Below are 16,917 nucleotides of genomic sequence, written 5' to 3' on the forward strand. Positions count from 1 at the left end.
TTGACTCCGCTGTCTTGCAGTATTAACAAGAATCACTGAAATGAGAACTCACATGGCTTAAAACCATCTGACAAGACCCAAAAAAACAGAAACTTAACCACAGTCCGAAATAAGTCAAAACATGTTTTAGGACCCCAATATCGAAGGTTGTTGGACTGGTCAAGGGTTCCAAGACCAGGGTCTATAGGAATGTTGAAGGTTTATTTGTCCCTTGTATGTTACACCCGAAAGTGTCAGGAAAAATGAAGATCATGTATCCGTTTCAACCATCAATATTTTGCTGTGCCAAGGTCATCCACAGAACCAGTAGATAGGCAAGTGTGCATTCACGAGAAAGAGAATGTTACTTCTATGGAGAATTCTATGGTACGGAACTCTGATTACAAGTTATAAAGTAGAATAGCCACACCTGTGGGCTGGATCCCAGAGTAAGTTTTTACCATCAAAATAAACGCCACAATTGTGGCATACCAAGAGCATACTGTAAGAAATTAGGTTATTTGGGGTGAGTGACTACCCATCTCAAGGAATTATCACAACCACATTAATATGGTAGCCTCTGCATATAGGCAACCTTGCTATTAAGGACACTAAGGCTGTCCACTGATACAGTTGCTATATACTGAGAGCACCATGCTGATGTCCTGTACCACTGCTATTTGCAAAACAGACTTTGATTTAGTACTGGACATTGCTTAGATCCACATGATACTCAATCTATTTGTTATCACCCAGTAACATTCCGATTCTTCAGTGAGATCTGAATACCACATTATACCTGACAGTAGCATCATCCTTGAAAAATTATATGGAAACATGCATAAGCTGCAATTGCTGCCTGTTCGACTGACTTGAACAACGATTGGAAAACAGTTGCACTACTTCATGTTTGATGCAATCAAAAACAATGGGTATACAATTGTGTTCTTCTGATCACATTTTTATTACCAGATTACACCATTAAATCCAAGAGGACTTTCTGAATACCTGCTCCAGTGAATTAAACAGAATTTCCTTCATTAATGTCCAACACTGTTTGCCAATTATCAAAAACAAAATTTTGTATGTACTGTTAATGTCTGGTGTGCTCTTGAAAAACTTTATTCATAATCTGGCAAGAAGATGGATTGATTCAAATGAAACACATACCACCTAAGGGAGGAATTCTGGGCAAATCCTCAATAGTTCCGTCTATGAATGAAATAGTGTATGAGGCGAGTCAAAAAAAACTAATCTCACCGACTACACAAGACCGATCATAACCAAAAAGGACACTTTAAAAAACAAAGATGCTGCAAAAACAAGTTACTTGCCTTTGGTAGCGCATTATCTGGTAGAGACTATCTAGCTGCAGATTTCCTACCCTTAGAATTTCCAGGCATCAGCTTGGAATCCGGAACTTTTGCTGAGCGAGACCCTTGCGCTCGCTGCCGAGTGGCGTTCGGATCCGCGGGGCACCTGTGTCATTAGAGCAGTCTGAGGTCACAGTCGCCTATAAAGGCAACACTCAAGCATGCGCTTGTCAGCTCTTTTCCTTCCATGCCAGATAAGTGCTGATCCAGAATATAGCTACCCTCAGTCTTTTTTGACAGGCCTTCTGCTACAAGCTAGTATGGGTACCCAGCGATATGCAAATATCCACTGCTTCTGAACTCATAACTTGTGCCCATTTCGGAAATACATAGGTTTCCACGATACCCATTTTTCACTCTTTATATTTTACCAAAAGAATTGCTGTATACCCTGTACACAATACAAACAATTGCAAGGTGAAGCTCAGTTATTGGCTCTGGGTACCTCAGGTCGTTGGTGAACCTACAATCCCTATATATCCCCACAACCAGAAGGGTCCAGCGGACGTAACTGCGTATTGCTTTAAAAAAAATCTGCCATAGTTAGAAGTTACTGATGAAAACTTAAACAAATGACTTCTCAACTCAATCTCAATATTCTTTGAATTCAGCAAGGGGTCATGTGTAGATAATCAAGATTTTCCTATAGAAACTAACAGTTGAAATGAAGATGCTGGTCTTCTTTTAAAAAATGCATAGCTTTCCGGGATCCACCATTGGTTTTACATCCATTTCTACCACTAACTGGAAGGAGGCTGAAAGCACAAAGTAAGAAAAATGGCATATGTTTCAGTAAAATGTCAAAACTGTTGCAAAATGTGGTTTTCTGACTCAAATCTGTCTGTTCCTGAAGATGGCGATTGTAGCACCATCATTGATGCCATTTGCAGGAAAAAGGCCAAACACTTCCTGCTGGAGCACTTTGCCCATTTTTCCCCCAAAACTCAAAAATGTTGCTGTATTTTGGCTAATTGATTGGTCCCCTCCAGAGGAATTCACAAACCCTGGCTACCTTTCGAACCCCCACGATGTGTGTGTGTGTGTGTGTGTGTGTGTGGGGGGGGGGGGTAAGAAGGATGCAAATTTGGCGTGGATAACCTATGTGGACAAAACGTTATGGAGGCCTAAGAGTGAACTATCACCAAACAGCCAAAAAAGTCTTAGCAAGGGTGGGGGCGGGGGTGGAAGGAAGGCTTAGCAGCGAAGGGGTTAATGGGTGTACTTCTACTGTGCACTGTAAAGGTAGGTGAACTGTTGCCAGTCAATTCGATCTTAAAGGATTTGTAGCATATTAATCAGACCGAAAAAAGAAGAAAAAAAACTAAACGTTTGAAAAGTGCCACAAGTAGGAAATTAAGCAAGGAGGTAATTAGAAAATTGCAGGAGCTTGAGAAATACAAAGGTAGCTAGTATTCCAATGCAACAAATATGTATGTCATCAAAAATAATTACTAGTCGGTGTGCAGGAAAACATGATTCAGGAACAGAATAGGTCAAGCCTTTTCCAAATAACTGTAAATTGCAAGAAGTAAAGTTGAAGCCATCGTAAAAATAGAAAAACACGAAACAGCAGTTATTTACAATAAATCAGCTTATGACTGATTTGTACCAATCCATTGTTTTAAGCAGTGGTAGGAAGTTATGTTAAATGAGTAAACGGAAGTTAAAAAAATTATAAAAAAATGTAATTTAGATTTACACGTTTGGATGTTTTTATTGCATAACTATTAAATGTGGATAATATTTAATGGTTCTCTGAAATATAGATTCATTCATCATAATGCTAGCACCAACACCTCTCTAGAACTTTAACATGGTCAAGGCTACTAGGATTATACAGCATTGTTACTGGAATCAATGAAAATGAATACATTTTTTGGAGGTAGTGTCGTTCATTTGAGCTAGAAATGTTTTTAGTAAAATCTGCACAATATGGCAAATAGAGTAGTCACAGAATCAGAAATCACAAAACAAACCGACATTTGTTAGCTGTGCTTTGAAGTAAACAGCTTTTCAAGCCAAGTACCCCAAAAATCGTTTAATATTAAAAAAATAAATACATAATGGTTTGTAAGGTGTCACTTGTACCCCTCAATAGCCATTTTGAACCATTATCTTTATTTATATCAAGTGATTGCATCCTACTACACATATGTACTAGCAGTCACTGGTAAATACTAGTTCCTTCAAGGGTCCAACACGGGGGGGCTATTTTGGAGGTGGGAAAATCCATATGTACAACGAAAATGCAATGAAGTGCAGGTTTCCACAAGCTGAAGTGAGCTGACCCAGTGCTCTACACCACGAGCAGTGGTTTGAGAGGGCATAATTTGAGTTATTTGAGCAATCCAATGGATTAATAGTTGGCTAAAATCCCGCTATGTGCTTTTATTTTTACGAAGTATTTTTGGACAACATGAGGTTGGAAAGCTAGCTAAAGTGGTCCTAAGGCCAGGTCACAAAAATAGAAGAAAGGTTAATCTAATCTTAAACCAACAAAATCTGGTTAGGTTTTTGAAGTGAGCATACAGAATAAATTTTTTTCTTATACTCTAAATAATACATTCCTTAACTTAAATCCAATTTTAAGAAAACTGGCACTTACCGATCATTTGCGTTATTGTCCCTTCAAATTCTGAAACAATTTGCCTACAAAAAATAAAATAAAAAATAAAAAACATTAAGTCCCACATATTTAAAGCAGAAGTAGAAAAAAAATATGGATTTAAACTGCATAACAGTCACTGGCAGTGCTAAATTGTACTCCAAACTCCCCGCCAAAGACGCTATATGCATTCGTAATCCAGCAATTTATAAGGGTGTCAACAACATTTAGAAACTAATACTTTTCCCACATTTGACAAACCAGAAAGCTAGTTGCTAAGGAAATAGAAACGATAAATATGAAACCATACAACGTAACAGGTCTTGAAAAAGTAGTGAATTACAAAGAAAGTCTGACTGCTTGGGTGCACCCCAGCTCCAAACTGGATTCCTGGAATCCATCCATAAGAACAAGTTACTTACCTTCGGTAACGCTTTTTCTGGTGGATACATCAGCTACCTGTGGATTCCTCACCTTATGAATTCGTCCTTGCGTCAGCATCCGACGGAAAGTCTTCTTCCTAGCTGTCCACGTCGATGTCATAATGGCACGGCTCCACGTGACTCCGTCTGACGTCAACGTGCCATTAAGAGGTCCACGTCGGCGTACTGACGTTAGTTTCACCTCATTTTTTACGTGCCTTTGAGGCGAACAGGTGAGAACTGACCCATCAAAAACCGTAAAAAAAGATATATATACACACACAATAACATCTTCCATTGAGCTTATATATTTACATAGACACATGAAAATACATAGATACATGAAAATATATATATACACACAAATAAATATATATCTCCAGATAAACAAAAATCTACCACTGGAAGATAACTGTGAAAGCAGGCAGGCAACGGGGAGGCGGGAGGGACTGTGAGGAATCCACAGGTAGTTAGTGTATCCACCAGAAAAAGCGTTACCGAAGGTAAGTAACTTGTTCTTCTGATGGATACAACTACCTGTGGATTCCTCACCTTATGAGTAGAGTCCCAAAGCTGTACCGCACTCTGTGGTGGGTGCCCGCCTGATTACACCAAGAAATCTTGCATTACCGAACGAGCAAAATGACCGTCCCTCCTCACTTCAGAGGCCAAACAATGTTTTACGAAGGTATGGAGGGACTCCCAAGTTGCCGCTTTGCATATATCTACTAATGGAACTCCTCTCGCTAGGGCCGAGGAAGCAGACTTAGCCCTAGTAGAATGGGCCCTGATACCTTCAGGAGGGACTTTCTTCGCCAGAGAGTAACACATTTTTATACACAAGATAACCCACCTGGAGAGTGTTAGTTTCTGGACCGCTCTGCCCTTTTGCTGTCCAACATACCCTACGAACAGCTGATCATCCAAGCAAAAGTCTTTAGTCCTTTCCAGGTAGAAACTCAGCGCCCTCTTAGGGTCCAGCCTATGGAGCCTCTCTTCATCTTTAGAAGAGTGGGGAGGAGGGTAGAACGAGGGAAGGGTAATAGACTGCCCTATATCAAAAAAGGAGAGACAACCTTTGGCAGAAAAGCCACCCTGGTTTTCAGCACCACTTTATCAGGGAGAAACATGGTAAAAGGAGGTTTAACAGAAAGGGCTTGAAGCTCCCCAACCCTCCTAGCAGATGTGATCGCAATTAAGAAAACAGTCTTTAAGACCAAGTATCTCAACGGACATGAATGCATGGGCTCGAAAGGCGAACCCATCAAAAACGTTAATACCAGATTCAAGTCCCACTGAGGCATGTGAAAGGGCGTGGGAGGAAACTTATTCACTAAGCCTTTAATAAACCTATTTACAATTGGAGATTTAAACAAACAAGGTTGGTCCGGAAGGCAAAGAAATGCCGACAGAGCTGCCAAATAACCTTTAACCGTAGCTACTGTACAGCCTTTCTTTGCTAAACTAAGCGCAAACAAAAGAATATCAGAAAGGTGGGCTTTCAAGTGATCTTTTTGATTCTCCCCACCCCAAACCACAAATTTTGCCCACCTGCCGGCATAAATGGAGTTAGTGGAGTGTCAACTGGACGATAGAATAACATCCACAACATCCGGTGGAAGAGAAAACAAACTCAGGTTGCCCTGTTCAATCTCCAGGCATGAAGGTGCAGGCTCTGGAGGTAGGGGTGTAGAACCTGCCCCTGCGAGAGGAGGTCTGCCCTGAGCGGGAGACGGAGCGGAGGGCACTGACAAAGTTGAAGCAGGTCTGTATACCATACCCTTCTCGGCCAGTCCGGTGCCACCAAGATGACTTGGGCCCGGTCTTGACGAACCTTCCTCAAAACTCAAGGAATCAAGGTTATGGGGGGGGGGAACACGTAAAGCAACTGGCCGCTCCAGGGCATCTGAAACGCATCCCCCAATGCTCCTTGCAACGGATACTGGAGGCTGCAGAACAATGGGCAATGCACATTCTCTCGAGTGGCGAATAAATCCACCTGAGGAGTACCCCACATCCTGAAGATGTGGAGGACCAGGTCTGGATGGAGACGCCACTCGTGATCTATTGAGAAGTGACGACTGAGACCGTCCGCACGTACATTCAGAACTCCGGCCAAATGATTTGCTATTAAGAAAATCTGATGGTCCTGAGCCCAGGACCAGAGTCGCAGGGCTTCTCTGCAGAGAAGGTACGACCCTACTCCTCCCTGCTTTTTTATATACCACATCGCGGTAGTGTTGTCTGTCAAGATCTGAACTGACCAACAGGGAAGGGAGGAAGGCCTTGAGCACCAAACGTACAGCCTACAATTCCAACAGATTGATATGCAACATCTGTTCAGCTGGAGACCAATGACCCTTGATCTCCAGGTTCCCCAGATGAGCTCCCCACCCTAGAGTGGAAGCATCCGATATCACTGGGGCCACCGGAGGCGGCAGTGAAACCGGTTTTCCTTGGGAAAGGTTGCCGTCCACCAATGAAGATCCGCTACAGTGTCCTTGGAGATCTTTACTGAATCCCCGAGATCTCCTTTGTGCTGGAACCACTGCCTGCAGAGGCACCACTGAAGAGCCCTCATATGCCAGCGAGCATGAGTGACCAACAGAATGCAAGAAGCAAACAGACCTAGCAGGCGTAAGACCTTGAGGACTGGAACTGCCGCTCCAACTTGAAACAATGGAATCAGCGCCTGAATGTCCTGAACCCGCTGAGGCGGGGGGTAGGCCCGAAACATTGTTGTGTCCAGTATTGCCCCTATGAAAAGGAGGCGTTGAGGGCTCCAGGTGAGATTTGGGCACATTTACGGAAAAACCCAGATCGAACAACAATTGGGTTGTCATTCGCAGATGAGACAACACAAACTCTGGAGACTTGGCTTTGATCAACCAATCGTCCAGGTAGGGAAAAACCGCTACTTCCCTCCTTCTGAGATGTGCTGCAACAACCGCCATCACCTTCGTAAAAGCCCGAGGTGCTGAAGTAAGTCCAAACGGAAGGACCGCAAACTGGTAGTGTTGCATTCCAACCACAAACCGGAGATACTTCCTGTGCGACTTGATTATCGGAACTTGAAAGTACGCATCCTGCAAGTCGACAGACACCATACAGTCTCCTTTGTTCAACGGCAATAGCACCTGCGCCAGGGTCAGCATTTTGAATTTTTCCTGCTTGAGGAACAAATTCAAAATCCTCAAGTCTAAGATCGGCCTTAAACGACCGTTCACCTTGGGAATCAGGAAATATCTTGAATAACACCCCTGACCCTTTTCCTGCTCCGGCACCAACCCTACAGCACTCTTTGCCAACATGGTTACAACCTCCTGTTGCAACAGAAGATGATCTTCTGAACAAAAGGAGGGACGGCGGGGAAAGGGAGGAGGGAACTCCTGAAAGGGGAGAGCATAACCTTTTTCCACAATTCTTAGCACCCAGGAGTCTGTTGTAATCGACTTCCATTTCTGCAGAAAAAGAGACTCAATCTTCCCCCTACAGGAGAAGTATGGATGATAAAGTGGTGAAAACTAGGGCTGCTTCTGCTGTTGTCCACCAGAGGAGGATGATGAAGATGACAGCTGTTGGGCTGGCCCTCTAGCTCTACCTCTACCCATCCCTCTAAAGGCACGATAGGGCGGATTAGTAGGCTGCTGGGCGAAGGACTGCGACCTCCGAAAGGCAGAGCCACGAGTGAACCCCGGAAACCTGCAAAAAGGTCTGTAAGAGGTTGTAGCAGAGGTCTGTAAACCTAAGGACTTAGCTGTCACCCGACAGTCCTTAAACCGTTCAAGGGCAGAGTCCGCCTTGTCCCCAAACAGCTTTTCCCCATCAAATGGTAGATCCATTAAGGTGGATTGAACATCAGAAGAAAAACCAGAGGACCTTAACCAGGCATGCCTCCTAGTAGCAACAGATGTTCCCATGGCCCTGGCTATCTAATCCGAAGTGTCCAGGCCAGATTGTATAATTTGTTGAGCAGCCGCCTGCGCATCCATAAAAAGGGATCCAAACGACCTCTGCATCTCCTGTGGGAGATCCTTTGCCATCTCCTTAGTGGAGTCCATAAGGGCGTGGACGTATCTGCCCAGCACACAGGTAGAATTAGTAGCCTTAAGCGCCATACTGCATGATGAAAAGATCTTCTTGGAAGACTGCTCCATCCTCTTGGACTCCCTATCAGTAGGGACTCCAGGGAATGTTCCAGGAGCAGACTTCGTGGAACATGACGCCTGGACTACTAAGCTTTCCGGAGTTGGATGTCGTGATAGAACAACTGGATCTCCTGGTGCACCCCTATGTCTCCTTGCCACTGCCCTGTTCACTGCAGGAGTTGTTACTGGCTTCTTCCATATGTCCAATATAGGCTCAGTTAAAGCCTCATCGAAAGGAAGCAAAGGGTCAGCACTGGACGAAGAGGGATGCAGTACCTCAGAGCAGGTTAGTTTTCACCTCTGCCACAGACAAAGGCAAGTCCAGGAACTCTGCTGCCTTCCTCACCACTGTATGGAAGGAAGCAGCCTCTTCTGTAAACTCGCCCGGAGACGCAATGTCCAACTCCAGAGAAGTATCAAGACCACTTGCAGTGGTTAGACCCTGGAACTCATCCGAAGGTTCAATCTCTCCTTCCTCCAGCTGTTTATATTCCTCCTCCTCCAAAAGTCTTAATGCCTTCCTACAAGAAGGAAGATGTGTCTCTAAGGCTGCCGTCGATAAAGAGTCCATTGACGCCGACTACTTCGAACCTTGAAAAGGCTCAGGAAGAGATGGAGGACTCCTAGTCTCACCTGGTGCCGGTAACGGCGCCGACACGGAGTCCAACGAAGACCTTCGCGGAGTCAGTTGGCAGGAAGGTGATGGAGCCGGTCTGGAAGGCGACATCATCGACGTCAGATGGCGCAGTGATGGAGTCGGCTGAGGTGATGGAGGATCCACTGTCACAAGAGGAAGTCCCGCTAGGGGATACCCTCGGCGCCGAACCAACAGTCTCTGTAGGGCAAAAGGGCATGAATGGAGCTGCCTTGTACGGCGCCGGAGAGCCCAAATCAAACTCTAATGGCCCCGTGGGACCCACCGGTGCACCAGCAGGGGCCATGGATTGAAACACGGCATACATTGAATTAAAAAAATGCAGCCGGATCCATCCCTGGAGCCGGGAAAGCCGGGTATTGTTGAGCAGAGGTCTGCTGTACATCAGGCTCCCTCGACGCCGTTTGACAACTGGTTTCTCCTCTCCTGTCACCAGTGCCAACCTGTCTGCCTAACCAATACAGCACCACTCTTAAGAATACCCATTTGGCTTTGAAGGGTAGTTTCTCCAATGAGGTGCGCATTTTGGGTTAACACCAATGTGGCTTCCTGTAGGAGGGAGGAAACACCTCTCTCCCATGCAGGCTCCTATTGTGTCCTTTGCTGGGAGTTGGTAGCAAGTCACCCCAGGAGGGAAGAAAGCTGTCTGCCAGACAAGCCCTGTGGACATCAGTAAACATACACAGAATTGGGCAACTAAAGTGGCAACATCTGAAGTTAAGCTTTGCCCACCAGTGACATTAAATTCGATTTAACCATTAAATCAAATTTAACACACCGATTCTTTTGATACCAAACAGTAGCAACTTTAGTAGTCCCATTCAGAAGTTAGCAGGGCTGTGGTGCCAGCCTGTAATTCTGTACTTATAATAGATAATAGGCTGTCCACCATAAAAAAGAAAATTTAGGGTTTTACAGCTGGAAAATGTAAAAGTACAGGTACCACTTTTTAAAATGCGGCATCCTGCCATAGTTCTTTTAAGTTTGCTATAGGTGTGACTTAGACTAAAAAGGGAAGCTTAGGCTTTGCCATTATTTTAAATAGAAAGTCAAGTTAGCGATTTTAAACTTCCCTTTTTACCTTGTTGTACCCATTGAGGGACAACTAGTGCTACAGTCCACAAGACACCTAAACCTACAGGCCCTAGGTACTCCTGATACCATATACTAGGAACTTAGAAGTGGGGTTATGTCAACTGGGGACAAGCCAAATGAACATACAGCATTTTAAGGGTCAGAGCATATGTAATGAGATATGTTTAGCGGGGCTCAGGGCATTTCAGAGCCACTACACCAGCACCTAGTAGTCAAGATGAGGGGAAACCAGCAAAAAGCAAATTTCCTTGTAGTTTTCTTTTTAGGAGGTAGGGAACATGAAAGGTTGGCCACTCATCTATACCTCGTCCAGATAAGTGTTGGTTGCTTCCAAAAATGTCACATCTCCTGTGTTTGTGGCAAATAGTCTAGGATTTTGACTTGATGCAGCATAGTTCATGATTTTAAGATAGATAATATTTTAAATCTGCTTTGTAAGCTTTGAATTGGTAAATCTAACATTTATATCGAATGGGAGTGGATAACAGGCATTGAAAGATGAAACACCAATGTTAAGAAAGTTGGAAATTCTAAAGGCCATCCATGCATTGCGATGATCCCTTGTGTGTGTGTGTGTGTGTGGGGTGGGGTGTGGGGGGGGGGGGGTGTAAGGTAGTACTACGTGACAGCTGTTTTAAGGCATCTGTCCCCAACAGATTTGCAAGGAGGCAGGAATAAGGCATGAAAGAAAAAAAAAAAACACACCAAACAGTACAACCAAAACGTAACTCATCCCATGCCCATGTGTACCCTACCACAACTCATGTGGGACACTCCCTCAGTTGCTCCCAGTATACAGAGACCAGATAAAATACTAGTTAGCAACTAATACCTTATAACGATTAAAGACTGCAAAAATATGCAAGCAAACTTACTGTTGTAATAGTAGTAGTAGCAGCAGCAGCGTGACCAGCTATTACTTTCTTCAAATGGGAGATGGATGTGCCGGAAACCAACTTAAAGTAGATTTATCCCAGGAAAGAACAGACTTAAGCCGGCACCCTGCACATCTGTACTGGTGGGACACCAAAGGCAAGCCACACTGAATCCAGCAGTGGCCAGCAGACAGACATGCTGCCTGTTTTTCACTAAAGCATATAGCAAGCAAACTCTGCCCTATTTTTCTGAGTGTGTAAGCGCTCAAGTTCTTCACTTACTAGATTATCAGCCTCCAAGTATGACAAAACTTAAGTCTTCATCAACTTTTAGCCTTGGGAAAAATAGATGATCAAACCTGCCAACAAGGGGCGGGATTGGAAGAGTAATCCAAGGGCTAGAGAATTATAACAAAGTACGTGGATGGATCAAAAATCAATCAGGAGCATTACCCAAACATATGGGGCTACTAGTTGAACTATTATGGACTGTGACCAATTCGGATTGGCAGGTAACACAGAAACTGGGGCTAAAGATGACCAAAATTAAAGCAGTGCAATCAAACATTACTGTGATGCTCAACACCCCCATAAAGAGTGTTGATGACCTTGTGTAAACACAATATCATGTAAAAAGAAAATTGCCAATTATTTATCATGAATACAGTATCCTACTGCTGGAGTTTCTATGTCTTGCTATGTTTAAACACAAGATTCCAAACAGAAATATTGAATTAAAAAATTAATCAGGAGCATTACAAAAAAAAAACTTGTTCCTGAGATCCTGAGAGTGACAACCCAAGCCAAAGAAGAGGGCTTTCTAAGCACCCATGAATTTAACTATCTCACCAAGATATGCCCCCAGGACACTGATCCACTATAGCCTACTAGAAGGTTCACAAGGACATGGAAAACCTGCCAGTAATCGAGTTGTGGCTCAATAGTAAAGCCTTTGGGGCATTACTTTAACCTATTTTATCAAATATTCGGTACCCAAACCCAAAATACAAATATGTACAAGACAGTACATACACGTTCAGCTTGAGAATAGTAATTTCAGTCCTGAACAGGACATTCTTGTATTGTTTGACGCTAAATTATATGCACAGAAGTCCTTTTAAGAATACTGAACACAATCATCTCCAGTTCAAGTCCCAACAGAGCTGCTGCTCCTAGATACTGCCCTCAAAAGCAATTTATTTTTGGTACAATGGGGATCAACAATGTAATGGAACTTCAATGAGGACACTGTTTTCCAAAATCTGACTAAATTCTACATTGACTATTTTGAACCACTGTAGTCTGCAATAGCAATCCTCTTAGACCACATGTGATATGTTGGAAAAGGTATATTATATTTTTACATATTGGAAAGGTCCTGCTACCATATCAAATACCATATCGAACACCTTTATTGACTATCTGAATACAAGTCAAGGACATTGAAAAATCACTAGGAACTATGACACTGACAAAATACAATTTCAATTTCTTGACCTGATCATTAGACATGAAGGAAAACTAATCACTGGCCTTTATAGAAAGCCCACTGAGACAAACACTATTGCACTATCGAAGTTTCCATCCTGGGGCCCTCAAATAAGGTTTACCTTATGGACAATTCCTTAGGTTGAGGCACAGATGTATGATAGGTTACTTATAGGGGGCACAAATTCTGATACATAAAATGATGAAGGGCAACCCAGTAAACTGATCAAGAACGCAGTGAAGAGGGCTTGTTTCGTTCACAGGAAAGAGTTCTTACAGCTAAAACCAGGACAGTAGAAGACAAAATAGTATGTGTTACCAGTTTCGATACACACAATCACAGTAAAAATGATAGAAAAAATATTGGCCAATCCTACAAACCAATAACACATCTCCTGATCTTCCATTATTCTCATATGAGGAGCAAGAGCATATGACCATGTAGGTCACATGGTAGGGAGACACCCAACCAAGAAACACTACAACACAGCTGGGGCATGCCAGCAGTAATAGGTCATTTTAAAATGCTCTAATCATATCACCCGTCAATTCATCTTCAACACAATGATTTACTCATTGTCTCATTGCCCAAGAAATCTAATTCTTTTTCAACCATAACTCCGCAGATGTATATTGCATTTGGTGTCTGACCTAATTTATATTGGCCAGACCACCCAACACATGAGACTGCTGTTAAACCTGCTTTTGTGTCCCAAATGCCCCTAGTGTCACACTTTACTCAACACGATCATTGGTCTGAGGATATAAGATAACACATGCTTGGTAGTGAGTCGGCTTGCCTGCTGGCGAGAGGAAGAAAACTGAGTGCATTTCTATGACTGGAAGGTCAATGGATTTATCACGGAGACTATGACAAGAAGTCTGAATACAATGGAAGAAGGAAGCGGCTATAGCTCCTCTTTCAACACATTAAGTTTTGGAAACATTAATGGATTTTGGTTACCTATATGTAGCCCTTACATATGAATACACAGGGCACGATGTTATATAGTGTGAAAAATCGCATTGTAATGCAATTTGATATAGTTTTAGCTTATGGAATGCAATCACCAACTGTATTTTGATTTTGCTCTTGTAAACTAATTACAAATGTATAATGCACTGAATATCTGTTGTGATACTGAAATATCCTCATGAAGTATTCCTTGTATATACTGTCCATACTCTATAGTTTGTTTCTGAAAAATATCATTAGGACTCCAACTGTCTAAATAATGTAATATATTGGTAGGTCTTGCCAACTGAGTAACTTCCTAAATTCACCTCAGGTGCCAGGCTCCTCACTTATGAGTTTGATGGCAAAGTCGTGTCAAGCCCATCACGTAATCATCACACGTATCATATCCAGCCAGAGTATCATTAATGTCTACCCAGGTCGATGAATTACCTCTTAAAGGGACTATAGTGGTTTCAAAAGAAACATTGGAACATCCTTGTCACAGCGCTCCCCCCATAGGCCTCCACCCACACACCCCAGTCAGGGATGGAAGGGGGTACAGCTTCTCCTTCCACCTCGACAATCCCCCCCTCCCCCCATTTGCTTCCAGTGCATTAGGAGAGAGAACGCATTGCAGGTGACCCCTTCTCCTGGGAGGAGGGGGTCCTGTGTGTTGTGTAGGGGGAACAGCCCCCCCCCCCAAAAGGAAGCCCATTACTTATGGCCATTTCTGCAGATCGGCCCATTTTTTGTAGGCCTTCTGCCCCCAAGGGGGGGGGGGCGCAGAAACCACCAGGCACCATGGAAAAAATTGTAAATGTTTGGTGGGGTGGTGTTTGTCAACTGGCGAAGTATTTGTAATTTCAACAGTCCATTTCTCCTTTTTGTTCTAGTTAAAGCTTTTGCTTCCTTTACTGTGGCTCCTTGTGGTTTTGGTGGTGGTTGACCTGCAGTTTGCATAGTTGCATGTTTACTCCTAAAGAGTATTGTTGTCAAGCATGAATGACATGTTTGTATGTGGTGTACTAAATGCAGGAATGTGTCTCAAATTGGCCTTAGATTTCTGCACAATGATATTTGTGTTGTCTTATGTCTAATTTGCTTTTTCTTTTTAATGGGATATCATTGGTGATTGCTGTGTCTGTGCAGAGTAGTTGCTGGTGAATCCAGCTTTTTCAGGCAAGTGAGTGGTATAGTTTTGAGTACATAACTGTGATAAAGCAACACTTTGTTTATTACTAATATTAGACAGTGCTGCTTTTTGTTGGCGCATTTGTCAAGTTACACTTCTTAGAAAGGATCATGGCCAGTCGCAAAGTGATAGCTCAGCAGGTTGTTGTAATGCTTTGAGTCTTCTTCTGGTCATGAGGAGACTGACGCTGCACCTGAGGCAGAGGAGAAAGTGAGATTCTGGAAGTGAATTGTCTGTCTGAGAGGAATTTCTGATGAGGAAGCCACTCAGTGCAGATGAAGGGTCGGTTTTAGAGGAGGACACTGATGTGCCAATAGTGCAGCTGCCTGGGGCTAAAAGGCTTCCCATTCCAAGACCTGCACTCTGGGTTGCCCAAAACATGGAGCAGCCACAGTTGCCTTCCCTTACTGGTCTCCCAGGGTGTAGAATGAATACAGAAAACTTTTTGCCTGTCAATTTCTTTCAGTTGCTTATGGACAATGTATTTTTGGAAGAGATTGTTGAGCAGACTAATTAGTATGCAGAGCAGTCTTTGAGGGCCAACACTGCCAGATTTAGGCCACAGTTCAGAGCTACCCAGCGGATTCCCACAAATCTGGTAGAGGTGAAAACGTTTGTGGGTCTGACTTTTTTTTTGGATGGGATTGACAAGGAAGCTGTCAATGGTCTACTAGCCCCTTGATGGCAACAACTATATTTCCTGCAACCGTGACTCGTAATCGGTATTTGCTTCTTCTGATGCTGCATTTTGTTGATAATGCTTTAGCCTTGCCACAAGATCAACCTGATTGTGACCGTCTTTATAAGATTAGGCCTGTCCTTGATTATTTTGTAGATCAGTTTTCAGAGGTCTACTTACTTTGGTCCTGTTCAGGGGGCGTGTGGTTTGTAAGCAGTACATTCTTAGCAAGAGAGCATGGTATGGAATTACGATGTATATGATGTCAAAGTAGTACAGGATGTGTATAATTTCCAGGTCTACACTGGTAGGGATTCCAGTACGGACACCCCCCTGGTTGTCCGCCCAGTTTTGGAGTTAGTGAGAAAATTGGGGGGAACTTGGTAGACAACTGTTGAATAAAGATCACTATTTTGTACGTAGATAACTTCTAACTGGCGTGCAGTTCAAGGAATTGTTCAGAGTGGACACTGTTGCTTCTGGCACAATCCATTCTAGCCTTAAAGGCTATCCAAGGGAGCTTGGCTGTAAAAAACAAACTTGAGAGGGGACAGAGCAGTGCCTTAAGGAATAATGAGCTGCTAGCTCTGAAATTTGCAGACAGGAGGGATATGTACATGCTGACTACCATCCATGATGCCTGAACTTCCTCTGTGACTGTTTGGGGTCAGGGTGCAGAAGTGTGCAAACCTGCGTGCATTTTGGACTACAATAAGCACATGGGTGGCGTTGATAGAGTAGATCGGAGGTTGGAACCTTACACTTCTATTCGTAAGTCTTAAGTGTGGTATAAAAAGTTGGCCATCCATTTGTTTCATTTAGCAACTTTGAATGCTTTTGAGTTCAAGGATTGTTCCCCCAGAGTCAAGGATGAAATTTGTTAAATTTTAGGAGTCAGTGAAAGAGCCTTATTGTGGTGGAACAGGCAAGAGTTCCTAGAGAAGAAGTGGTGGAGGATGTAGCTAGATTGAAAGATTGCCACTTTCCTGATCACATTCCTCCCACTCCCAAAACAGACTTGCCCACTAAGAAATGTGGAGTCTGTGCCCTAAGAGGTATCCAGAGGGAGAGTCGGATGTAATGCCCAGATTGACCTTCAAAGCCTGGGCTGTGCGGTTGGCATTACTGTCATGTATTTAGTTAGAGCTTTTCTGTTTGTAGTTTTGTACTTATTTATAATTAGTGGTGTCTTTGCTGCAAAAAAATAATAATAATAAAGTGATGGCGGTGTGCGTAAAGTAAAGGAGAATAGGAAATGCATCTTTGGTTTTACTAAAAGGTTTGGCGCTGTTTGGCGTATCTTTTTGAAAATTCCTAAAAGTGCTTTTTTGCATGGTTTGTGCATGGAAACCGGGGATGGGGTGGATCCCAAAACAAAATCCCCATGTATTTTCCAAAGACTTGTGAACAGTGCTATTCCAAAAACAGTTGAACCAAATTTGCAGAAA

At 43.2% G+C, this 16,917-nt stretch overlaps 1 protein-coding gene across 1 annotated transcript in view; it reads right to left on the reverse strand.

Moving 5' to 3' along the window:
• The window catches only part of TACC3 (transforming acidic coiled-coil containing protein 3), a 293,528-nt gene that overhangs the window by 40,536 nt on the left and 236,075 nt on the right, over positions 1 to 16,917 (reverse strand). The window contains exon 12 of the mRNA XM_069203951.1: positions 3,958 to 4,001. Within this exon, the coding sequence (XP_069060052.1) occupies positions 3,958 to 4,001 (44 nt within the window). The remainder of the gene's footprint in view (positions 1 to 3,957; positions 4,002 to 16,917) is intronic.

Source organism: Pleurodeles waltl, chromosome 1_2 (genome assembly GCF_031143425.1).
Source record: "Pleurodeles waltl isolate 20211129_DDA chromosome 1_2, aPleWal1.hap1.20221129, whole genome shotgun sequence".
Classification (NCBI taxonomy): domain Eukaryota; kingdom Metazoa; phylum Chordata; class Amphibia; order Caudata; family Salamandridae; genus Pleurodeles; species Pleurodeles waltl.